This window comes from Aegilops tauschii, chromosome 2 (genome assembly GCF_002575655.3).
Source record: "Aegilops tauschii subsp. strangulata cultivar AL8/78 chromosome 2, Aet v6.0, whole genome shotgun sequence".
In the NCBI taxonomy this organism is placed as follows: domain Eukaryota; kingdom Viridiplantae; phylum Streptophyta; class Magnoliopsida; order Poales; family Poaceae; genus Aegilops; species Aegilops tauschii.
In genome coordinates, this window is record NC_053036.3 from 162,275,467 (window position 1) to 162,301,844 (window position 26,378).

Sequence of the window (26,378 nt, forward strand, 5' to 3'; positions counted from 1 at the left end):
TATGATGCTACTTTCCAAAGGTTTTTGATGCTGCATGTGAAACTTGGTGATGTTGTGTAATGGCGTAACTGAGTGCCGAAGCTATCTGATGTAATTCGATTATGAAATCCTGGTTGCTTTTATACGGATATGAAATATCTGGCGTGTTTTATAAGAAATATCAGTTTGATTAGTACATGGATTATCAATAATAGGCTAATTACCCTGCTTATTGGGGTTTTCTATTGCAAACGGTTACTCAGACAGCACCGTGGCGATGAACTCAAACAACCCGCACGGTTTCTAGAAAGTAGGCGTGTTCGATCAACTAACAATCACACACGGCTTCCGGCAGCGAACTGTTTGCGTTAGGCCACCTTGCACAAACGTTTCCACACAAAGAACTATGTGGGATGTACATACCTACGGAAATGATTTTCTGGGATTCACCGTGTGGGATGTACATACCTACGGAAATGATTTCTGGGATTCACCGTGTGGGATGTACATACCTACGGAAATGATTTCTAGGATTCACCGTCTGGGATGTACATACCTACAGAAATGATTTCTGGGATTCATCGTGTGGGATGTACATACCTACGGAAATGATTTCTGGGATTCACCGTGTGGGATGTACATACCTACGGAAATGATTGGGTTTCCATGCCTCACCGATCGCACACGGCCCCAGCCTGGGTCCCACGATGGCCTATCCCCGACGATTTCTAGGTCGTGTGGGAAGGACCCCCCTATCGCCCACACTCACTTGGCGACGGTTCCAAATGTCGTCGCGGAAAGGGGTTTTAAACCGTTTGTTTAGGACCGACGCGCACTAGCTTGTTACACTTGAGGACTGTGTATCCTCCAGCCGGTTAGGCGTCATGTTCTGAGGATCCAAGAGTCATTGTGGATCGTCAGTGAACGGAGTTTGTGAAGGTTTGGAAGTCTACCTTGAAGACTTACCAGAGTGATTGGGCGAGGACTGGGTGTCCTTAGCTCAAGGGGAATAAGGTGAAGACACAGTCTTCTGAGTTCAATCTCAGCCTCCCTAACCAGACGTATAGTTGTCACAACAACTGGAACTGGTCTACCAAATCCCTGTCTTCACCAAGCTACTAGTTCTATCCCCTACCTTCTTTACATTTCAATTTGTCTTCGTGAAGTCATTGCTTGCTTGCCTGATCTGTTTGACTTCACTGTGCGAAGACTATTACCTGTTTGGCTTCATTCTGTCTTCCACTCCAATCTGTACTACCTAGTTGCTATTAGTCTTTGTGCTTTCATTATATTGCTTACTTGACTATGGCCTGTCTAGTGTAGTCTTTCTTCCGTTGCATATCATATAGGTTCAATTTGATTGTTTGTCTTCAAAGACCTCGTGTTTTGAAGACTTTCATAAAAATCGCCTATTCACCCCCCTCTAGTCGATAACTAGCACTTTCAAAAGTGAGGAAGCAACTTAATTATGATGACATGTCATCATTAGGCATGAGATTACTGTAGCATGATACTGGGGTGTGATAATACTTTTCTTGCTATGTGCTTGGAGATCAAACTCCAAACAATCTCAGCCATTTCCCTCTCACTCTAATTCATCTTAGAGTGTTCGAAGCCATCGAGGAACATCCATTTGGATCATCTGATCCATTTCAGAGATAGCCATTGCAAACCCTAATCCATTTGGAGTCTCCATGACAACTCCATTCGGTGCCACCGGAGCACTTACGTAAGCCTATGTAGTCCGGCTCAAATATTCCAAACCAACTCGGTTGGATATTCCGTACAATGTCCAGTAGCGTGTGCGGGTGAGTCAATACTATTCGGAGCTTCCACATGAGTTTTGTTCGGACCCTCCGGGCTACTTGGAAGTTGCCTCTTTTAGTTTAGTCGAGGCCTCCGAGCAAATCGTCCAGCTCCTCTGAACTACATGAAAAAGTGTGTAATGATTAATTATATCTAAGGGTCTCTCTTTGGAACACTGATGTCTACTACACACTTCTATTCTTGTAGACATTGTTGGGCCTCTAATACGTCCTAAACACATATATCATTTTTGCTTGCTTGATTCTATAACGATATCATAATGGCATAATTTTGGCATCAATTTTCATCATTTTCAGGACTAAACTATACAGTGCCAAGTGCTAGTTGTTATTTTTAAGACTTTCAGGAAAAACAATTTTTTGGAGACAAAAGAATAAAAAATAAAATGTTAAAGAAGTTTTGGGACAGAATAATGGAGGAGCCTGGACCCACCTAGGGAGGGGCACTGCGGGTGGCGATTTTAGACTTCAACAGTCGGATTTCTGTTTTTTTGTATGAATAGACCCCACACCCTTTACTGGGAGGCGATTTGAAGAGATGTTTTTTATATCAGAACTATACCTTTGAGAATGCCTTTGCTACTTGAATCACCTCTCTTTCTCTCTAAACCTACTAAGAGATAGAGGGGGGGGGGGTGTTTATTGAAGACCTTGTTTGGGAGTTCATCCAAGTGGCCTTGCTTTTGCTTGTTACTCTTGTAAGTTGCACGCCTCTTAGACGGTTAGTGTCAGGTGAGACACTTTAAGTGTGCGAAGAAATCAAAAAGTTTGTACAAGGCTTGAAGATTGCCTTTCTTGTGAATATCTACCCCGAGTGAGCCTTTCGGAGTGATTGCCATGGTGGAGTAGATGAGTTAGATCCTTATTGGTCGATGTTGATGAACTTAGGACTTTATGTACAAACCACCCCGCCACTAATAATCCAAACCTTGGTGAAAATCCCCATGTTTTTATTGTGTTCCCCTAATTCTTTACTTATTATTACAACTTCTCCTTAGGTTTTTAGTTTCGTAGACATGCTTAGGGTGTTGTAGACAACTACTAGCAACTAGACTAAAACTTTGCAACTAAAATGGTTAATTTTTTTTATAATTACCCATTCACCCTTCTCTACACACCCCTCCGATCCTAAAGATTCTTAAGAAAATACTATTACCATTTAATACACACTAATTGGTTTTGCTTGGCAAAATACCGCATGGATCATGTTGTAGAAGTATAGCTCACTCACGTGAGAAAGATGTGCAAAAGTCGATCTCACTCTAAAAATCTACATAAAATTTGAGAGAGGATTTTTTCGTGAAAAGACCCAAATCTATATAAAGGTTCATGAGAATCACAAAGCACCTCAAACATAATAAAATTTAAATCGATGCACCGTAGACCATCGAACGACCACTAACGCGACTAGAACGAGCCGTGGACGCGTCGTTGTCGGTTGTCCCATACCGGAGAGGTGGAAACAACTTATGTTATTTTTAAAATTTTATTAGAAGCGGTTTTGACATGTTTAATTAAAAGAGGAAAATTGCTATATTATGAAAAAAATTTGACCAATTCTTCTTGAGCACACAAAGAAATTATCATAACCGACAGTTTCTTTCTTGGGAAAAAGGAGAAATTAGCTTGTGCGAAATAAATACCCAGTACTGACTACAAAAATTGAAACCCTCTACATTAGACATTATATTTCCCTTATTTTACTGAAGACCAAACTACATGAATGAAGAAGCAAAAACGCCTTCCCTAAGAAAAAGGAAAGATAAACGCCTTGGCAAAGGCAAAGCAATGCGTTTGTCTCCGACCTGGTAAAACCACAAAGCCTGAGCACGCAACAAAACAGAGGAAGCTTTGTTTTCATCTACTTCTACTCAAAAGCATCCAGCTTTCCAGGAGAAAAGAAGGGAGCGATTCCGTCTGTATCCTCCGACTCGCCGAGTTCGTGACCCCGCCTCGCCGCCGGACCCTAGAAGAAGCGGCCAGGCGTTTCCGCGCCAACCGCCAAACGAGCTGCAGAGCTCGCACCTTCTCTTTCTTCCCTTGGTTTGAGTAGCCGTGGCGGCCTGCTCCGGCCGGTGCCGCTCAGATCTACCGCGGCAGAGGGGAAGCCCCGGGTTCATGATGGAGCACACCGCCGTCGGTGAGGATCAGGCCATGTCCGGTGAGTGGGCCGATGCCGGGCTTGGGTTGTTATCGCGTCGTTACTTTGATCTCGCTCTGTTCCTGGAGACGTCTGTGGTTCTAGGGGGTCTTTGGGCTTTCGAACCTTAGAAATTAGAATCATGTAAGGTCCTAGGCGTTCATGGTTGGTTTTTTCGAGATTCTTGTGGTTGTCGAAGGCGTCATATTTGTCATATCTTCTTGTGCGATATGGGGCTGCGAATGCGTGTCACTGAGGTTTTCCTGGAAAATTGGAGCATTTTGTTTTCTTCACGTACAAGTTAGTGGTCATTTTCTATTCTCGTTTGAGGCGAGTATAGTGATTCACTGCTTCATGAATTAGAACACCGGTTGAGCTGTTTCTTGTATAACTTTGTTCTCCTTCATCTTTGTTTCTGTTGGAGGTAGAATAACGATCCTGTTCGTCTTAGTTGATCGCCATTTACGCTGGAGGTTTACCTTTCAACTGTTATTGAATTATTTACTCCACTTTTGGAAAGTTACAGTTGAAGAAACTTGATAATTGAATTGGAATTCGTTTGGTTTTAGGGCAGATGGCGTTTGCTATAGGTAAGTTCTACTCCATAACTTTCCATCGATATCTACCCGCAAAGATTCGCTAGGGGTGATTGTTCTATTTTTTGCATTTTTCTTTCTGCCTTATGTCTCTTGTGATGTGCTTTTGGGAATCCCCAATATAAATTCAGTTTTCTAGTATGAGTTATTTTGGATATGATAGAAATGCTACTTATTGCGGTCAATCTATGTCAGGGAAGGTAGTTGCAAATTTTCATTTTCATGCACAGCACAATGTCTGGAATCCCGATTGGTAAAATTGTTATAAAAGGCAATGTTAGGGGTATGCATCGTCCATTGGATCCTTCAGTCTATGCCACCTTCATTGTAACATCAGATAAAATCAGAGTTCTCTGAAAGCTTGGTTATCTTAAATCTTAAATGAGATAAAAGTAAGACTACTCTGTGACTGTGTGTCGATGATGTAATAGATTTAACATATATTTCAGACCTTCGCGATAAGCATCGCCTGGACCTGGAGAGTTTAACGTTGACATCACAGCCATTCAAAACACTCGCATTATTTGTGCTAGCCATTGGACAGAGTATAAGAAGCACATGTTCATGTGTTCTGAAAGAAGGTTCTCGGTTGAAGTTCCTGGTTCCGTTGCTTGGTGCTACCTGTGTGCTTCTCTTGGTAACTGATGGCCCACATGAGAAGGTATCATCATCTTTCTGTTTTAGCACATTTCTGTATTTCAAATTAGATGAATCGAGTGGCGGTATGCTGAATTGAACTGCAAGTATGCAAATTAACAGAGCAATGCTTTCAAATTAGATGAATCGAGTGGCGGTATGCTTTCACAGTCTCTGGATATGCATGAAAGAAAATGTTGCTTTTGAATGGTGAAATTACTGAAATTAACAGAGCAATGCTTTCACAGTATCTATTTATTCTGAATGAGAAGGGGTAAGATTTGCACTTTTTGAGGTTAAGGTAGATGTGAGACTCAAACCTAGGCGGGTGGGAGCATTTTTGTACCCTGTCTGTGGTGCGTGCGCTCTTGCAGCATGGATAAACCATTATATTCTGTCTTCAATGCAGCATATGCAGGAACTGCTTTGGTATGCCAGATTTGGATTATGGTGGGTCATACTAGGGGTGGCTTCATCCATTGGATTAGGTAAAACCCAAAATTCAATTTATATGTGTGTGAAATTGGTTAATCTGTTGAATAAAATGTTAGCATAGCAACTAAGTATTTATCATTAAGAGTATACATGCTATTTTTGCAGGCTCTGGCTTGCACACCTTTGTATTGTATTTAGGGCCTCATATCGCCCTTTTCACAATGAAAGCGGTTCAGTGTGGCCGGGTTGATTTAAAGAGTGCTCCTTATGACACTATTCTTCTTAAAAGGAGGCCTTCATGGTTGGAGAAAGAATGTCTGGAGTTTGGACCTCCAATATATCAGGAAACAATCCCATTCAGCAAAATACTGCATGAAGTTCATCTTGAAGCTGTTCTTTGGGGCATTGGAACTGCACTTGGAGAGCTTCCTCCATATTTTATCTCTAGAGCAGGTTATGTTTGTACTGCTTTACTCTTGCCAACTCAAACATAATTTGCATAGTTCTATGTTTGCTCATACCTTCTTAAGCATATCACGCTATACTTCATTATTCTTCAAATTATTATTCGAGGGCGTCGTTGTGAATCACCTAAAATTATGTATAAATGCCTCACCACGTCTAAACTTACATGAACACATCACATAGTTACTTTGATGTGTAATTGTGTGTCAGAAAGAACTGCATAATCCTCTTAGCAAGAAGCTTCTTGATCGATTACAAATTGATCGAACATATATAGCAGACTTTGATTAGTGATGACCGTTGACTTTTTTATTTGATTGTTGCTTATTTCTGTACCATCTTCCAGTATAGCCTTCAATCAGAAATATAATTACCCTGTATGCAGAGCAGAGTAGTTATAAAATTCAGTTTTATGGTCCTGTTCAGATGTTAGATCTTGAATGCATTTTACTTCCATCCAGGCTCCCACTAAGCCTTTTGTGGTTCTTCCTTTGCTACTTTTATTATAGTTATGTTTAAATGACAATCTTTTTTGTTCCCATTTTTAATGATTATGGCTAACTATATGATAAGTTTGACTTATCTGGCTTATAAGTTTGACTATCTTGACCACAATAAGCGACCATATAAGATTGGCATAAGTTAAGGCTAAACAATCCGTGATCTTAGTGATTTCTTTGGAAGAATAATTGATGCTGTTAATCCATGTTTCTAACATTTTATTGTACCAACTTTAGCTTAATTTAGACTGAAATAGCTCTAAATTTATGTAATTAATTAGGAAAAATTACTTGACGCAACTGATTCAGGTTAATACAAATGAACTACAGCTAGCATGTCAGGCCAAAAAGTAGAGGAGTTGGCAGAATTGGATGCTTCTATCTCAAAAGAAGGTTTTCTATCATCAATTCTACGGCGGGCCAAGCGCTGGCTTATGTCTCACTCACAATATCTTAACTTCCCTACAATACTGCTACTTGCTTCGGTTAGTTTCTTTCTTGTGGACATTTATTTACTTGTATACATGCTTGATTAGGTCACCATACTAGTTGCCTTGTAGCTCCTTAACAATTTAAGCTGTTAGGTGAACTCCATTTAAATTTCTTGAGAAGCTCATTCTCTCCCCACTCAAATTATAGTTGCTATAAAAAATTGGATGTGAAATGTGACCATGACTTTCCTTGTGACCAGTGGAGCTATTGCAAATGCAGAGAAGTTATCTTTGGCATATTATTGCTTCATTGTTAACTATGACAGTTAGAGACTAACTTTTCCTTTTGTTAGGTGCCAAACCCTCTGTTTGATCTTGCTGGCATTTTGTGTGGACAATTTAACGTCCCCTTCTGGAAGTTCTTTCTGGCAACTTTAATTGGGAAGGCCATTATCAAGGTTTATATGCAGGTTTGCTACTTTCTAGCTTGGTGCAGTTCCTCCTGTGTACAGCATTTAGTTTTAACTGCAACATTTGCATATTCATATTTCATTTCTTTAATTAATTTTATTCTGATGGACCTAAACGTATTTTACAAATTACTTATGTAGACAACATTGGTAATTACTCTCTGCAACAACCAACTTCTTGAATTGGTGGAGGAAAGGCTTGTATGGGTGTTTAGCAATTCCCCTGGAGTATCATCCATCCTTCCCTCTTTAGTCACCAAGTTGAAGACAGCTAAGGATAAGTTTTTAATGGCAAGTGTTGCTACATCAGCTTCTAGTGCTGCGAAGGTACCGGTTTTTGCTAAGCTTCGAAATAGTTTTGAGCATTTAAAATTCTACTATTTATGTTTTATTTCTTTAAATGATCTCTATCATCTTTTGATGTGCTTATTTCTTAGGAAATTTAATTAATTTATTAATAACTTAAATGAGTGTCCTATTTTATCATGTAATAGTATGCTGTAAGTGATAATCGCGGGCTTACGGCCGATAATCTGGTTGAAATGTTTTGTATTTTCATATATTTTCCAACAGACAAATTAACCAAGTCCTCGGTGTTGTTTGCACAATTGATTAGTTGTAGATGAACTGATGAGAGGCCTTGGATACATGGTTATGATTGATGACAATTGTAACATAACTTCAGCAGTAGTGGAGTGGAACAATGATTATGATAAAGTTTCCTTTTCTTGGTTACTCTGCTGTTTTTGCTTAGCTTGATGTTATCGTCTGCTTTCCCAGAAAGTTGCCATTTCCCCTAAATCTGAATTGTCCTTGTGCAGGGGAAGAAGTGGAATCTGTCGTTCTCTTTGATCTGGAATACCGTGGTGTGGCTCATGGTCGTGAATTTCATCGTTCAGATAATCACTTCCACGGCACAGAGTTATCTCAAGAAACAACAAGAGCTTGAGATCAGCATGAAGTCATCAGCTACAATGAGTTCCGCTTCTGAACCTGCTGCCGGAATATCAAATTAATCGAGCCAGGGCATTTCATCCAGACAGATATTCAATTTATATTCATGCCATCAGTTCCTGCATGATACTGATTTGGGAATTCTAAATCTGGTCATTTACTGGATAGCTGGCATCTTCTCCAAGAAATCACATTGATACAGTGTATATAGCCCACCCCATCAAGCCAGCATGACTGCAAAATTAAGAAGCGCTGTCTGTATTCTCGTGGAGCACTTGCTTATTGATCTACTTAGTAGAAAGTCAGCAAAAAAGAGAGGAGAAAAAAGGAAGTCACCGTCCGTCGGTCAAAAAAAAAAAAAACAGGAAGTTCGACTAGTGCGCAAGTGTAATGTTGGCCTTGTACATAGCAACCAAGATATTGCCATGAATTGCACAATAAGCATTAAGTTTGTGCCTACCATCTTGATGTTGTCGTTTTTGTCTCCGCATTGGTGATGATCTGTCAAGATCCGCCATTTGTTCCTGATGGCTACGCGTTGAGAAAATTCATGTTCCTGTCAAGTGTCAATGCAGATGCCAGATGGCATGTCAGGAGAGAAAAAAAAACTTCTGTCTTTTTATCAGCTGTCATTTTACTCTCTTTACTCTTCAGTGAGGTCACCGTTGGCTGACGAGGTAAAGGGTGGGAGGAACCGTGCAGTCTTGTTGTGCTTATCTGGAGGCTCGAGCGAGTTTGGACTGTGCACTCATGGGTCAATCACATCGAATGGCTTGCAGCGTGCGAGGTTTATGTTTGTCTAAAATCGTCATGTTGCTTAATTATGAGACATTGAGGTAAGGTGTTAGTGACTAAACACCTACTCCTAAATTTGTATTTCCATTGTTCAGGGAGGAGGAAGTGCGTTTGGCACAAAAGGTGATCCTTTTATCCTTTTCCATAATATAAGTCTTGCGAAAATCCTTCAAAATTCTTTATAAAAATTCTACATTCGCAACAGACATCAATTCTGCAGGAATGGGGAAAGCTCCAGGGGAGGATCTTTATAAAAGATACTGTACTACAATTGATTGGATCCATTAGGTCATCTTCAATTACTTAAAAACACAAGCCTATCTTTTACATACTGTTTTTTGAAACTGAACTTTTGGCATAATATAGCAAATATATGCTAATGTAAAAAAAAAAGCATATATGTTTTTTTCTTCTAAACTGTAGGCCGCATTATTTGGTTAACAAAAATTAAAATATTCAACTGCTAAAATACACCTTTACATTTTGCAGCCGGGAGTGCATAGTTGGCAGTATATAAAATCGTTTAAAACTACATTATTCGATACTATATTACAGTTAGGAGTAGAGCCAGTAGATCGCCTCACCTGAGCCAGAGATCCGGAAAGCTACTACTGGCGCGCAGTAACTGATAAGTAAATGCACATACACTGGCCGAACCTATCCTACGCGCATGCTATTTTCCTACACTGCCCTACCACTGGCCCCCCTATGCTTGGCTACAGCAACGTAAATCTACCGCTACGATCCTATCAGCTTTCCAGCTATAGGCGGCTAGTAGGAGGCTACGGACTGCAAAGCCAACGGAATATGGTAGCACTGCTGCTATTCTACTGCAAGCTGGTCAGGCATCATATCAGAACAGTGGTGCTAGGAAATGTACTCCATTTTTTTTTGGCTTCTCTGTGGGGATCCGAGCCAGAGAAAAATAATCGAATCCATTTTTTGGGAACGGAAAAATAGCAATGTGATCCCGGCGGCTATGAGCAGGAGGGGGGAATATGTTTGCACATCTCAAGAAATGTTGGCGAGAAGTACTCGCTGTGCGTTTCTTGGATATTTTGTACTGTTGATGTTACTTTGTGCTACTTTCATCAGAGATATTCAAGCTCGGGTATGCATACTTCTCGTATTACGAATTCGCCGCTTGTCTTATTAGCGCATAATTTGAAATACTTTCACAGAAAAAAACAGGTGCGCTCAACTTTTTCTTGAACTCATGGGGAGCAAAAACTTTCACTGTTATCTACTCTCTTGCTCTCTCTATATATTTTCCATCGGTGCATCATTACGGTGTACATTTTCTGTAAATTTCAGTACTAAACATGAGTTACAACAAAAGACTTTTGATGGTAATGCCGCACCCTTCGTTATTTTTCAGTCTCTGAAATGTTGGTATTCCGGGGTAACATGCCAAAGCATATTCATTACTACTCCACTATTTATTTATCTATTAGCTTCATAGACACCAACTTCTCTCTTGAGCTACACTATACTAGTTTTATTGACTTTGTTAGGCACTAATGACAAGCAATTCTAGTCTTCCCCTACTTCCTGCCACGCCACTCTTAATTTTATATACCCTCTATTAGATCCCTTTCAAGCCATCATATTTATATCCATGAGAATACGTCTAGGATCGGTAGTCATTACCACGTACTTGCTCGTAAAGTAATCGCCATGATACCGATATAATAACAGATTGGTAACATGAGCATTTGTTTAGTGCTGAGGATAATCTTGTCATACCAAATGGTTGGATTAAATATGCTTGTATGTATGTGGAACTGGCCATCAGCCGATCATATATTGCCTATATACAATGGTTCAGATGTGTGCTCATAGCTATATCTGTACGTATCACCAGTCAAACAAAGCATCCCAGCCCATGCACTTGCCATAGATAAATATACAATTGGCCCTACCACAAGATATTGTATCTAGTGGTGAACATGATGATATCTTGCATCGATCGTGCAATTTTAAAATATCAGTATTTTTTATATGTGCCAGCGAGCCAGCTAGTGTGATCAAGCCTCTGGAGGGATGTGGCAACATTGGCTTGCTTGTCCAGGTCACATTGGGGCTCAGGAAATTTTCAACCTAGAGACATGATCCCAGGCATATAATATGCCGGATGGGGCCAATAAAGTGGAAACAAAGAACGCAAAAAATATAAGAGCCATCGTACATTGTTGCCTCCCCTGCCATTAGTTTAGTCCCAAGTATCTCTACACTTATAAAAAACAGAGTTGGTGATGATTGTGTGCCTGCCATCCTGCAATATAGGCCGTCCGATTTATATCTGACGGATAGGAACGAAATTATGGCAATTTTGTAAAAAGATACCCACACCTCTCTCCACATTTGCAAATAAGGGTTTCTCTTGTTCATCCTTTTCTCCCACAACATAAAGTACTCATACAAATGCATCTTGATTTTCCGTGCAACGCATGGGCATCTTGCTAGTAGTGTAAACAAACTGGACAAGAAAGAAGCTTTCAAGCATTTGGGCATCTCTTTTGATAGACCTCATTATCATGTTTTCAGCCTTTCTGGCTTTATACTAGTACCTTCCCCCTCACTAGCCCTATAGGATGTAGTGGCAGCACATTTCGGAATAATGCAAGTTGCCATATTATAATACGAACAAATCATCCAAAAGTAATGGTTTTATTTTGGACAAGAAAAGTAATGAATGTTTGATGAATGGCTAATGTGGGCCAGATATCAGTAGATTTGACATCTATATAAATTGTGGTGGGCCAATAAGCCCAAACAGCTAGTAGATCCTAGAAACCAACTCTCATTCACTAGCTCTTTCTATATCAACAAAGCAAGTTCCACCAACTCAAAAAGAAAGTGAAACTAAAAAAAAGCAAGTTATTTTTGCTAAGTCGGCAAGTCTAGCTGGTTAATTACTAGTACAAGACACAACATTTGTCTGCACTTTGAATTTGAGGTTCCATGGGTATCATCATCATCATTACAACTATTACCTCTTCATTTCATTTTTATAGCAATTAGTCTTCCTTTTGTATGCCATCCTACACGTTTTTACGGTATGCAAGTTTGTAAAATTAGATGAGTAAAACTCCCCTCCTTGTATACAGTGCATCTATTGATAAGAGAGTGAGTTTAGTTTATATCTCTTACTTTGAAAATTTTGTACACTAATTGTCCATTTAACAACTTCTCATCCAGATTACCTCATTTAACAAAACTTTTGCCTGTTTTTAACCCTAGTTTTCTAGAGCAATTTGCTAGGTGGGCTCTCAGCTATCAAGTACATAGTTTGTCACATCGTGGTTCTCCTCCTAGGATTTTCTCCGTGCCTTAATCGGTTGAATGAGTCAGCCAGAAACAATTTGATTCTCATGGTTGTCAGTCGCGCATATGGACTGCTTCATTTTGGTGGGTTCCTTCTTCATGTCAAAGCTGCTCCCTATTGATTGCTTTCGCCTCATTTTGCTTCACCATATATGTTTAAGGATTTTCATCGCACTAGAAATAATTCTATCGGCGCTTTGTCTGCCAACAAACCAATTGGAGGAGTTGTCCACAACTTAAAGCAAAGAACAATTTCAGGGGTAGACTAGGAGAATTTGAGATGATGGCAAGAACAGTTGAGCTATGAGGAAGAAATTGTTTGTGCGGTAATGAATGTGCTCCTTGACATTTCTCCTTCCTAGGAGTAGAAGGAGGCCATGGACAACGCCCCCCATTCAACTTCCTCTTTTGCTAGATGTTTCGTCCTCACCGTGTGACTCTCCTCTTCCTCCTCTGCGAAGCACCAGAGCCACCACCACCTCGAACCAGCTCCGCACCCACCACCGTTTCTTATGACGCCACGTCATCATCGTCACTCTGTCGGCACCACCTCTGCCAAAATCCTAACCCAACCACGTGCATATGAGGAGAACCAATGGCACAAAAGTCAAGGGTGTTGCGAGGGTTGGCACCGTCTAGGCAGGTCCGACTCAAACATTTCACCGCCAGGTGTACCTGACTGTTGGGACCTATTTTGTAGATCACTCCCACTATTTTAAATGGTGTAAAAGCTAGCAAAACATTTGCTAAATAGGGTAATCCGTGTCAAAGTAGAGGGTATATAGTGAAGAAAAACATGCCATCTACTGCACTGATTTGGTTATAGCTAACAAAATTGCACATATTTATAAGAGACTTAACAAAGTAATGATAATTTAGAAATCTGCGATTATATTTGCTTTAGTTAGTTTGCATTTAAAATATTAAAAACCATATTTAGTCTTTTGATATTTTACACATCTATGCTTCAAATATTAACTTCAAGTATAATGCACAGTGCACGTCAGCGTATGCATGTGCAGTTTCATTCACTGTAATTAGTGCTACAATTTTAACTGGTGGAGATCGAACAGATCGGCTAAAATTAGATTTGACATTTTTACTTATCTGAAAAATGAATGTAGCACTCCAAAAAAACAAAATCAAAGTCTAAATGGCAGCTATCTGAACTACATTTGTTAATTCGCTTAGGAAAATGAAAGTTGCAGAGTTCCGAAAAGATCAAATAACTAGCGATGAGTATACAATCAAGTCGAATGGGCAGCAAGTTGGACTAAACTATGCACCTAGTTAGAGTCAAATACCAAATCGATATGAATCAATCTATGCACCTAGGTCAACATTATCTAATCTGCAACTACTTAGAGACGCAAAATACAAGATGGAAAACTATGTTGTAGTAACCTCGCAAAAACTAATGTATTAATATCTCATTGTGGTATTCCTCAAATCAAAGTTAAAATATTTGTTTATTATTATCCTTGTTATAGCGAGGTTGTTCTTGATTAGCCTCATACGGATTGCAATTCGGGGGTCACTTTGATTCAAACGATTTTCATAGAAACTTGGAGGATTATTCCTTGGAAAATTTTCGTACGTCGATAGAATGATTTGTAAAAGAATTTTTTCTATGGATTGTTTTGTAATATATTTCAAAACAATTACCCATTTCAACCTCTTGAAAAGAACCTTTTGTTTTTTATGTGGTGCAATCAAACAAACTTTGACACAAAATCAAACATGTAGGATTATGAGTGCACATCACATCGTGATACTACTTTTTTGAACTCCTAAAGACCAAAGATGGGGTAGTAGTAACTAAATATATAGTCTGTTTTGATAGTTACTTATTTTAACCTATAAAATTTCAAGAATAACTGAGAAGAAATTAACTAAAATCTCTGGTTTTCAATAAAGGTCTGTTTGAAACAGCAGATCTTCCAAGCAGAGTTTCGTCCAACAATCAACATTTTAAGTGGTCAGCAGATAGCTGGTCAGCGTTATAATCATTTCTTGAACAATCGCTCTCTTATATTCGTGTTAAGTTAATAGGTAGGAATCTGCTTTTTTCTTCTCGAGTATGCAGAAAAAACGATCGAAATAAGCGGTTAGCTAGTGGAATTGGTAAACCATATTCTATGGGGGAATCATTGTACCATTAGCTAGGTACGAACAGTACCATAACAGAAATCTAGGGTATGAAAACTACTAAGAAAAGCTACTCCGGTACGAACAAGAGACATGGCGAGCAGTAGTAGAATATGATTATGATAGAGACGCAGCCGCGTACGTGACCCTAACGGGTATCGCCAGAAATCCTGAAATATATTCAGAAAAATACGAGCATCGGGATTTGAACCGTAGTGGGTTGAGGATACCACTGTCCTCTTAACCAAACAACCACCGGTTGATTCGCTACTCCTTATGCTTTAGCGTTGTCCTAATCGTGCAATTTTTTTCGAGAATTTCTAATAGTGTAAATTACTTACAATAGTTCAGCATACTTTTTTTGTCTTCATCGATGCAATTATTAATTAATCACCACTATGATAAGCATTACTTTTATCTTAGTGACCACCATCCGGGTTTATAGCATCTTCGACCAAGGTCTCCAAATCGTCCTCATATGTTAGTGCGGACAGCCCAGACACTTCATAGAAAAGAGAGAGAGAGAGAGAGAGAGAGAGAGAGAGAGCATCCACAATGCTACAATGATATTAGTAGATCCATTATGAAATAAATTTTGATACTTCCTCCGATCTGTTCTAGATACATCCGTTTCAGCGACAACTAATAAGGATTGAAAGGAATACTATATTTATTTGGTATTAGATACCATCAATATTAGTGTAATCTCCGCATGGGATCTTACACGCTATTTTTTTTAAATAATACTTTTTTATTAATTTTCATAAATATTATGCTGGATAATTTTTTTTAAAAAATAATACACCGTCGGCCCGCTGCAGGCCGACTGGGCCTAGTCGGCCCACAGCAGGCCGATTGGACTCTAGTCGGCCTATAGCTGGCTGACTGGCCCCTGTCGGCCCACTGTGTGTCGGCCAGCTGTAGGCCGACTGGAGCTAATTGGCTCGCTGTGGGCTAATTGTTTTTGCAAAAAAAGTAGGCATAAAAAATATATGTTTAAAAAAATATTAATTATGTAATTAAAAAATGTTAAACGTGTATAAAAAAATGTTCCTGATGTATACAAAAAATGTACAATATATATGCAAAAAAGTTGACATAAAAAATATGTTTGAAAAAGTGTTAAGCATGTATTTAAAAATTGTTAAATGTGTGTATAAAAAATGTTCCTTATTTATACAAAAAATATAGAATGTGTATGAAAAAAAGTTGACACCAAAAAAATATGTTTGAAAAAAATGTTAATCATGTATTTGAAAAAATGTTCCTTATCTATACAAAAAATATAGAATGTGTATGAAAAAAAGTTGACACTAAAAAAATATGTTTGAAAAAAATGTTAATCATGTATTTGAAAAAATGTTCAACGAGTACACAAAAAGTTTCATGTATTGGAATGAAAGGTTAAACGTGTATAAAAAAATGTTCCAGCTCCGGATCCGGTATGGGAGCATCACGGATCTAAGTATGATTGGTTGCTCTTTTTGTATGGAACTGGAACATTTTTTTCAAACATATTTTTTTGGTGTCATTTTTTTTTCATACACATTCTATATTTTTTTAATAGATAAGATACATTTTTTATACACACATTTAACAATTTTTAATCATGTATTTGAAAAAATGTCAACTTTTCAAACATATTTTTTTGGTGTCAACTTTTTTGATACACAATCTATATTTTTTGTATAAATAAGGAACATTTTTTATACACACATTTAACAACTTTAAATACATGCTTAACACTTTTTAAAACATATTTTTTATGTCAACTTTTTTGCATATATATTGTACATTTTTTGTATACACCAGGAACATTTTTTATACATGTTTAACATTTTTGAATTACATAATTAACATTTTTTAAACATATTTTTTATGCCTATTTTTTTGCAAAAACAATTAGCCCACAGCGAGCTAATTAGCTCCAGTCGGCCCACAGTGGGCCGACAGGACCCAATCAGCCCACAGTGGGCCGACAGGGGCCAGTCGGCCAGCTGTAGGCCGACTGGAGTCCAATCGGCCTGCTGTGGGCCGACTAGGCCAGGCCGACGGTGTATTATTTTTTAAAAAAAATTACCCAACGTAATATTTATGAAAATTAATTTAAAAAATGTACTATTTAAAAAAAATTAGCATCTTACACACCCTGGAACTACACTGATTTATTATTGTTGTAATACGACGCTTATTTTTGGTTGCGTTGGATTTGTTGGTTGTGTACATCACTATTATGCAGAGACCGGGTATTCTTTGAATGCGGTTGTATCGCCTCGATATATCAATTCAATGTAATGTTCTTTATCGAAAAAAAATCAATATTAGTAGGACATCTAGTGGCCAGTCTCGTCTAGAATGGCACCTAGCCTCCAGAGAAGGAAAAAGGAAAGGGGGAATAGCGGAGTGATCAAAGACAATCACAACGAAAAAGGGCAGGCAAGCAAGCTAGTGACTGATTTAAGAAGGGACAAAGTGCAGGGCGCACAAATACAAGCCATCATCATCATCTTTGGTCATTGCTTAGGCGATGCGATGCATGTGGTCAAATAATCAAGAGACTGTCTATAGACTAATGCGTGGCTTGGCTTGCCAGTCCTCTGTCGTGAGAGGGTGGAAAGGTCATCAGCCTACCCAAATGATATGTTATCTATCGGGGTTAGGGTGTTGGACCAACTGATGAATGCGATTGTGAATGGACTGCAATATGTTAGACAAGTTTCCCTTTTCTGTTGCGACGTGGACTGGTATATGTCCTTGTCATGTGAGCTGGACATGTGGCTAGAGTGTGGACCAGCAAATTTTCCAGATCCTACTCATGTGGATGACAATATAAAATATCATTATTATTAGTAGCATTACTGATGTCATTTTTTTACATCCATGCATATATGCAGATCGGTATAACTTAACAAATGTATTTTCACATGCTTCCTCCACACACTGTCCCTCAAAGTAATAAATGATCCCAATGGGTGCAACTTTGACAATACAGGTGATGGTGATTTGACATAAAGTTTATATGGATAGTGATATTAGTAAAATTGAAATTACTTATACTGTTTCCCGTGAGCGAAATGAACTACTCCAGGTAGGATGTGTATTCTGGAAAGATGCGACGTTTTTTATACTGTTCGATGACAGGTTATTAACAATATTTTTCAGAGGGCTAGTGACTAAGCCCTTACAACTAATCACCATCATCATGCATATGCATGCAATTCTACCAAGATAGAAAAATCATGCTTAGGTACTCGCTCCAAAACTAGATTAATCGATTGAAAAGGTCCAAGCACCTTTGGTGGCGTTCAAAGATCATCACTAGAGAAAGTCCAGGGGGTGGTGGTGCGCCCACGCGATCCGCAACCCTTAAAATACTCCGTCCGCCACAGAGTATACAATTGATCTGGCTGTGCGAGCGAGCAGCACATCCACCCCTTTAAATACGCGCACAATGGAAAAATCGGTGGAAGCTGATGGCAACAGGAGCGGCATTATAAAACCCACGCGGTGGCGAGCGCAAACGCGCGCGCGCGCCCCTCTCGATCTGCCTCGCTCCCCATGGAGCCCAGGTAGGTCCTCTGCTCATCGCCGCCCGGCTGGTCGTCTCGTCTCCCGGATTGGAAGGCTGCTGCCGGTGTGTAGCAAAGTGGCGACACGCGAGATTTCGCCGGCGAGCCGAGTCGGAGACGGTGGCCGCGGAGGAGGCGGGGGCGGGGGCGCGGGGCGCCTTGGTGCTCGCTGTTGGAGTGTGAGGTACGTCGGCGTCGCTCGCCTTGCGGTTCAATCAGTGCTTGGCCTTGGGACTCCGCGACTGCCCTGGCGTCATGCCTGAGCTCAGGCGAGAGCTTCCCGCGGGTCAACGGGAAAGGGAGCCAGCGTGCCAGGGCCTGAGCCGGAGCGCGACGCAATGCAATGCGGCGACCGTCTGGATTCCCCCCCCCCCCCCCCCCCCCCCCCCTCTCTCTCTCTCTCTTTGTGTGTTGGGATTTTGCTGCTGAGCAAGTACTACTGGTCCTCCTACTCTGCTTCGATATTTCGCTGCTGCTGGCAGGGCAGGGCGGGGTGCCCACTGCTGCTTCGTCGGCCTCGGCGGTACTAGCATGATGACGTGAGGACTTTGATGAGATGTGAACCGGCGCGGCGTCTGGCCGGCATGGCGCGGGATTGGTCGTCGCAGAGTTCGAGCCAGGGCGCACCGTTCTAGGTCGACCGTGACGCAGGGTCTGTATCTGCATATGCTTGGACACAGCCTGCGTGGTGCGGTTCCGTCCATGTCATTCATGCTCGGAATCGTTCAACAAGGACGGACGGGAACACATCATGCTTATCTATCCGGAGTGTGCCGGCCGTACTACATGTACATTGCTTGCTTGCGCTTGTCTCCTTTCTATGCCGACTGTTTTGGCTTTTCCAAGCTGCCGCTGCTTGCTGCATTGTGAAGTTTTGGATCTTGACCTGTTGCTATTAAAGAACTCTTCGAGGTCGATTTCTTTATTATTTTAATAATTTGTTAATAGATTAAGTAAAGAGGCCTGCTGGGCCCGGGATAATTTCGTGTTATCTATGCATTATTGGTACGAAAAGCACGGTGACCATGACATTGACACATACTTATAGTACGTGCCTCATCAAAGACTCAAAAGTGTTTTTCCACCATGAAGTGACAAGCGACCTGCCATGCCAACCTCGGCAAAAGTGAGATGGACGCGGCATGCTTACCTAAGAACAACGCCAGAGTCGCGTACGGTGTACCATTCTCCATACAAGTGGATTTACATACGTTCTCAGCCCACTGCTCGGCTCGGCGACAGTCATTGCCATGTTCGTACAGAAGTAGTAGTACGTACCCCGTGGTATATATCTCATCGCCTACGCGACTCACACGTAGTCGACGGAGACCTCTCGCTGGAATCTGGACGGGGCATCGCACCGCACGGACGAGGGACGTCCGGTCTGGGCGGGACCCACCACGCTTGTCACTGGCCGGAGGAGGCCGTGGACCAGGTGCGGTGCAGCTGGATGGACCAGCCTAGCGGCGGCAGCATCAACAACCCTACGCGGCGCTGCCGCAGAGGATCCTGCGCGAGGCTACGACCACGTGCTCGGCTTGCCCAGCAAGATCCGGGGCTCACGTGAGCGGCGTGTGGTCCCCGCCGCCCACACGCTTTTCCCGCCCCCGAACCGCACCAGGCCCCCACCGCGGACGGAAAGCCCGAGAGAGAAGGGCGGAAACTGACGCGCGGGGCCCGCGCCAGCACGGCGTCGGGCCCGCATGTCACTGGCCGGCGGGCAGCGAAAAGTACGCGCCGCGGGCCCCGTGCTCCTTCTTTTCCTCTATCCCTCGCTCGCTCTTCGTGCTTGTCACGGAAAAAAGGGGGCTTATCCTCGGCGCGGGCCCCGCCACATCCGCACCGCGCGTCCTTTTTCTCTCGCCCTGTGGTGCACGACAGCCCATGGTGCACCGCGACCACGCCTGCTCCGTGCCCGTGGAGAATCTCCTGGGTTTTTTTTTCCTCGGGGAAGAAGAATCTCCTGGTTAAACGCGCGGTTATGCCGCATGATCTGACGCGGTTAACCTGCCGCTTTGCAGGAGTAACCGCTTTTACTGTCTGACTTCGGAACCGAGTATCGTCCAGCTTGCCCGGTGGTCAAGGGTGTGTTTGGTTGAGGAATCAACTGTCATGGAATGGAATGGTTCCATTCCAGAGGAACGGGTCAGTTCCGTTCTTGTGTTTGGTACGAGTAAAAGGTAGAATGGAATGGTTCTGTTCTTGTGTTTGGTTCGGAAGCATGGAATGAAAGATGGAATAACAAAAATTCAAAATTTCGGCAACATTTCATTTGTATTTAAAAAAAACAATATAACAGTATATATTCACAAGCATGATATATGTATTACATCACATAGAACACAATTTCGTAAGATGGCAAGTTCATTCGCCAAAAAGTATGGTTACATTCTGAACAATTGGCCCTCCTGAAGCGAGGTTAGCACTCTCTTGATCGAAATCAGGTGCAAATCCAGGTGCTGGGCGACCCTGAAAAGATGTAAAGATGTACAGTTGTTAACAAAATAGACTCGAGCACGCACATACTAAGTTTGCTTCTTATTGTTATTTAACTCCCTCCTTTTGCTTGATTGCTTCCATGTAGCTAGTTTGAACAGCATAGAACACCAAACTTTAATCAGAAAACTAACGCGAGTGCCATACAAGGAGGAGGGAGGAGGACATCTTCACCTCTGCCGTTGATGTAGCCCCGCTGCAACCCGTTGCATGACTGCAGCCACGCAGCTGCTCGCCGGCTGCACGTGCTCCTCTTCTTCCCCTTTTTGTGATGCAGATCGACACAGAAATAGATACGTGAGCCGGCGACGACGCAGATCCAGTGGAGGCACATAACGAGACGAGGGGCAGGCGGCCTACCGGAGAGGGAGGGCCCAGACGAGGTGCGGCGGCGCACTAGACGGCGAGACGAGGGGGCGGTGTACCGGAGAGGGAGGGGCTGAGACGAGGGGGCGGCGGCGCACCAGACGGCGAGACAAGGGGTCGCGGGAGAGGAGAAAGAGAGAACGACCGGTTCCATGTAATTCCTTCGATTTGGAGGTATCACTTGGTTCCGGATCTCAGCCGAATATTCGGTCGGTGGGAACGAGCAGGTTCCATCCCAGCTGTGGACTAAACGCCAGAACGATGCGTAGGAACGGGTCCGACCCGTTAGGTTCCGCTTGGTGCCTGGAACTAAACACACCCCAACAGTACTCCAGTCGATGGTCAATTTCGACTCGTGTACTGAAAAATGTGCCAATTTTTCTGTAGCGACCTCCGGGGAACTTTGTGTTTTGTCACCATTTAGCGTTTACATTATTTTGGCTAGTACTAAATCTTTATTGTCTCTTATACTGTTAAAAAAGAGTTAGTGAATGATGGTCCGTCATCCAACACCCATACACATATCAATCATGCAGCTGGACTTCTCAAATATAGTGCATCTACACATACTTCCTCCATCTAAAAAAGTTTGTCTGAAGCTTGTTCCTCAAATGGATGTATCTAACACTAATTTGGTGCTAGATATATCTATTTGATGGACAAGCTTTTTCGAACGGGGGCCAAATATATCAAATCAACATCAGTAACCAAAACACGCACAACCATATACCAAACTTACCAAACTAAAACTACCATGGTCTAAATGATAAAAATGCCATGCTCTATTGAAATAAAAATGCCATGCTACCTAAGTTGAATATGTTGTGGTCTACTTAATAAGAATGCCATTGTCTAATTACTAAAGTCACCATGTACATCCTCTGTCCCATAATATAAGAGCGTTATTTAAGCTGGGACGGAGGGAGTAGATATTTTTACCATAGTAACATAACATCTAACGTGGACATGCTAGCTCTAGGAATAGACATAAAAATACCATTGGGACAAATGTCAAGAACGATGCTACAAAGTTGACATAGGAAAAATAGACATGTTGGAAAAAAGTCAATCACAAGTCCAAAAAATCAGCACATATGTCAAAAATGGTCATGCTCTCTCAAGAATAAATATGCCATTCTAACTAAATTAAACTACCATGGTCTACTTAATAAAAATGCCATGGTTTAATTATTAAAAATGTCATGCTCTGTAGAAATAAAATTTCCATGCTACGTAAGTTGAATAAACCATGATCTACTTAATAAAAAAAGCCATTGTCTAATTACTAAAAATTGCCATGTAGCTACTTTTTTTAACCATAGTCTAATTAACAAAATTGCCATGGACTAAGGAACAAAAAAGAAGCCATGCTACCTGCTTTGAAACTGTCATGTTCTAATTAGTAAAAATGCCATGGTATAAAAACTAAAAATGCTAAGGTACATTAATAAAATTGCACATGGCAAGGTTAGTGGGAAAAATATTCTCTAAGAAATGCCATGCTCTAAAGAATACAATAAAAAGTTATGAATTTGCATGTCACAAAAGTAGAAAACCTACATTTCTCTTAAATGCAAACAAAAAATGCCATGTTATGTTCAATCACAAATGTCATGCATCATACAACAACAAAAATGCCATGATACAATCTTACCAAAAATACCATAGTATTTTGATGGGTATTTTTATATCATGTTACATGGCAACTATTAGTAGTATAACATGGCTGTTTTACGAAAATGCCTTTCAGTGGACGTGTGCATTGCTGGACTTTAGGAAAAGCGTATTTCCACAGCGCAAAAAAAAGAAAGAAATTGTACATACACAAGTAGACATATAAAACGTTCAAGAAAATTTTCATGACAATATACTTTCATACGTGGCGTAGACAAAAAAAGCAAATAAATAAATAAAAATGGTTCAATCTTTTTATTGTTGGGCCGGGATTTTGTTTCTTTATGTAACTTGCAAATCATAATATTTTTGAACGAAATTTCACAGCTCCACCATGAGTATGTATAAGTTTTCATAATTTTAAAACTTGGAAATATGACTTTTGAATAATTTGAAAAAACAGGAGTCAATGCCCCCGTCCACCAAAAGGTCGCTCCCGTCTATTTTAGTACTACAACTATTAATAGTATAGCATGGCAACTATGGAATTTTTATTGTTTTCCACATGGCATTTTTATTATGCCATGGCATAAAGTGTTGTATGTTCCATGGCATTTTTATTGAACTTAACATGGCATTTTTTTGTCATGTCATGTTCAATAAAAATGTCATGCATCATATAACAAAAAATGTCATAATATAATTGTACAAAAATGTTCAGACATGGGAAAAAATGTACGTGAAAATGCCATAATGCAAATTAACTACTTTGCCATGATGCTCGTAGAACACATCATGGCGTCATCCTAATTTAGGACGATGCTCAAAACGTGGCAAATTCAGAAAATATGTGCTAGCTTCATATGGCAAAATTAGAAAAAAAAAAAGACTCATATAAGACATGGCAAAAGGAACCTGAAAGTGACACCCCGTAGGTTAGTCATTATAGTGGCCACACGCCCATACCTTGTCACACGATGCTCAAGCACATGGCAGTTTCAGAAAATCATGTGCTATGTTCATAGGGCAAATTCGGACAAAACTGATACAAAGTTCATGGCAAAATGAACCTGAAAAGTAACCATGGTATTTCATCGGATGGGCTAAACATCCACATAGATGTGGAATTAAGGGGTTGTTTAGTTTAAGACTAAGTTTGCCAAAGCTTGCCACATCTAAGGTTAGGCAAGTTTGACCAACTTAGGTGTGTGTTTGGTTCAAGCCACATTTTAGGCAAGCCACATTATGGTCCCACATTACATACACACAAAAAGTGTGGTAAAATTCCCTTAGGCTTGCCAACTCGTGGCTCTCATTTTGAAGAACTAACCTTAGGCAAGTTTGACAATATTGTATGGCAAAGTGTGGCACTCCTAGGCCTAGAACCAAACAGTCCAATCTCCCCCAAAACGAAGTACTAAAACAAACACAGGGATTGGATCCTCACGACGCGCACCGGCACCACCCAACGCGCTGCGACAGAGTGGACAACAACGACGGCGATGAAGACACGCCGGTGCTCCACCTTGCACGTCCGACGCGGGCCGCTAGTTCTCCACCACGCGCGGCTGAAGGAGCGGCAACCACTGTGCTCCTCATGTGCAGACGCGGCGGGCCACCCCGGTGCTCTTCTTGGCGCAACCGACGCGAGTCGCCGGTGCTCCTCCACCGCGCCGACTGACCGGAGCCCCCCAAGAGGCGCGCGGCCCTGATGGCGATCAGGAGGCCCCCGCCTCCCCCTCCGTAATCGCCCTGTCCATCGATGCCCTCTTTGTCACGAATCCTGGTCGGCGGCCCGCTAGGAGAGGTCGCCGAGGTGGTGGCTTGCTCGTCGTGTGGCACCGCTGCGTCGCGCCAACCATGCCGGACTGGCCTAACGGCTTGTCGCATACGCGAGCCACCGTTGCGGCAGTGCCTCCTCCGGGGACGGCGGCTGCTCCGCCTCTCCGGGGAAGGAGGGGGCGGGGTTGGATTCCTCGGCGACCGCCGCACCACCGGGATCGCCAGCTCGGCCCGCGGTGAGTGGATTTGATGGGGAATGATAGCATTGGGGTAGAGACGGAGAGCAGTGGGGGAGATACCCAAATTGTCCGCGAGTGTCCGTTTGGATCGAATACCCAAATTGTTCGCGAGTGTCCCTTTGGATCGAACCGGACACAAATGATGGCACAACGCGCACCAGCGTCTGTATTTTGTCTGTGCGCGACCTATTTCATGCCCAAATTTGGGTCACGTTTGTGTCGGCGCGGACAAACAGTGGACGTGTGCGACGTCCACCCTTAGCCTCCCCCGGCCCACGAGTCGGTGACACAGTGGCCATTTCTCCCTTTCTCCCCTTGACCACCAGCTAACCAACCCGCCCCCTCGTCGCCGGCACCCAGTTCTGGTGCCCAGGCCAGCCGCCCGCACCCAGATACCTCCACTAGCAACACGCCACCCTTCGACGACCCCATACTACGGCGTCGGTAGACCGTTTTTGCCGCCGTCGCAGTACTCCAACGTCGACGGCACCCCCTCGCCTCCACCGACTGCCGCACCGCCTTACGCGTGTACCTCGTTCGCTAGACGCCGCCACGTTCGCCTCCATGCAGATAATCCTGCTACCTGGTCTCATAGAGGCGCGAGGCTCTTCACCAACCGGCTTCTTCCACCACACCCGCAAGGTGTTCGACGGTTCGCCCGCAAGGTACAAATGGACGCCGGTGACGAGTACTTTCAATAATTTCATTTGCGATTCGGATGATTCGTCGTCCGATGATGAGGAGATTGTGGTTGCTGCTTTGGTCATCCATGACCACATTAGTAGGCAGTGGCTGATGTATAGGGGCTAGATCACGGGGCATACTCTGGCGTTGAATCGCAACAGAGAGAGCGGCCATTGCCTACTCCGGCAGGACTATTTCGAGTCCCCTAATAGGCTCTTCAAACACCACCTATTTCGGCGCCGCTTTCGGATGGCTAGACATGTGTTCAACCATATCCGGGAGGGGGTGGTGGCGTATGATAACTATTTCGAGAGCAAGGAGGATGCCCTGGGAAAGATTGGCTTCTCTTCTTATCATAAATGCACTGCAGCTATTCGGATGCTTGCAAGTACCCGGTGATCTCATTGATGAATATATTCGAATGAGCAAGTCCACATGCCTAGACTCCATGCACAAGTTCTGCAAGGCTATGGTAGCAGTGTTTGCCCCAGAGTACTTGAGAGAGCCGACTGTTGTAGAGACAACCCGGTTGTCGGTGACCAATGCCAGTAAGGGCTTTCCGGAGATGCTTGGTAGCGTAGATTGTATGCACCTGGAATGGAAGAACTGTCCTTCTGCTTGGCAGGGGAAATATAGTGGCCATGTGAAAGCTTGCACTGTCATACTTGAGGCCGTGGCTTCACAAGATCTCTGGATTTGGCACTATTTCTTCGGCATGGCCGACTCTCACAATGACACCAACATGCTTCATCGCTCTCTGGTGTTCGCAAGGCTTGCTGAAGGCAACTGCCCATAGATCAATGGCCACCACTACAACAAATGATACTACCTAGCTGACGTTATCTATCGTCAGTGGACTACTCTTGCGAAGACAATCCCCAACCCTGTAGGAGAGAAGAGGAAGAGATTTGCCTAAGCACAAGAGA

General features: G+C 42.3%; 1 protein-coding gene and 2 long non-coding RNA genes across 4 annotated transcripts; 2 read left to right on the forward strand and 1 right to left on the reverse strand.

The window, feature by feature from the left end:
• The first annotated feature begins 3,517 nt into the window (after positions 1–3,517).
• LOC109736285 (vacuole membrane protein KMS2) lies at positions 3,518–8,894 on the forward strand. Of its 2 annotated transcripts, XM_073508263.1 has the most exons (9): positions 3,704–3,966; positions 4,472–4,535; positions 4,991–5,202; positions 5,587–5,665; positions 5,778–6,065; positions 6,908–7,062; positions 7,362–7,478; positions 7,620–7,805; positions 8,300–8,894. In XM_073508263.1, the coding sequence occupies exons 2-9, from the start codon at positions 4,520–4,522 to the stop codon at positions 8,492–8,494; spliced, it is 1,248 nt and encodes a 415-aa protein (XP_073364364.1). In that variant the 5' UTR covers positions 3,704–3,966; positions 4,472–4,519; the 3' UTR covers positions 8,495–8,894. The 2 variants fall into 2 exon arrangements, with proteins under 2 accessions (XP_020151097.1, XP_073364364.1); XM_020295508.4 differs by lacking the exon at positions 4,472–4,535 and having other exon boundaries at positions 3,518–3,966.
• An 8,961-nt stretch (positions 8,895–17,855) lies between these two features.
• Positions 17,856–19,285, forward strand: LOC120973199 (uncharacterized). Its single transcript, XR_005767408.3, has 2 exons — positions 17,856–18,455; positions 18,754–19,285. It is a non-coding gene; the product is annotated as an uncharacterized lncRNA (long non-coding RNA).
• Positions 19,286–20,526: 1,241 nt separating this feature from the next.
• On the reverse strand, positions 20,527–21,404 carry LOC109736286 (uncharacterized). Its single transcript, XR_002226369.4, has 3 exons — positions 21,128–21,404; positions 20,942–21,029; positions 20,527–20,740 (listed from the first exon to the last, which is right to left on the reverse strand). It is a non-coding gene; the product is annotated as an uncharacterized lncRNA (long non-coding RNA).
• Between the last annotated feature and the right edge of the window lie 4,974 nt (positions 21,405–26,378).

Excerpts from the sequence above, each read along its gene's own strand:
- LOC109736285 (XM_020295508.4), top strand. The coding sequence starts at position 3,924 with ATGATGGAGCACACCGCCGTCGGTGAGGATCAGGCCATGTCCG. Across the intron at positions 7,063-7,361 it reads CAATACTGCTACTTGCTTCG|GTGCCAAACCCTCTGTTTGA; the intron begins GTTAGTTTCTTT and ends TCCTTTTGTTAG. Across the intron at positions 7,806-8,299 it reads CAGCTTCTAGTGCTGCGAAG|GGGAAGAAGTGGAATCTGTC; the intron begins GTACCGGTTTTT and ends GTCCTTGTGCAG.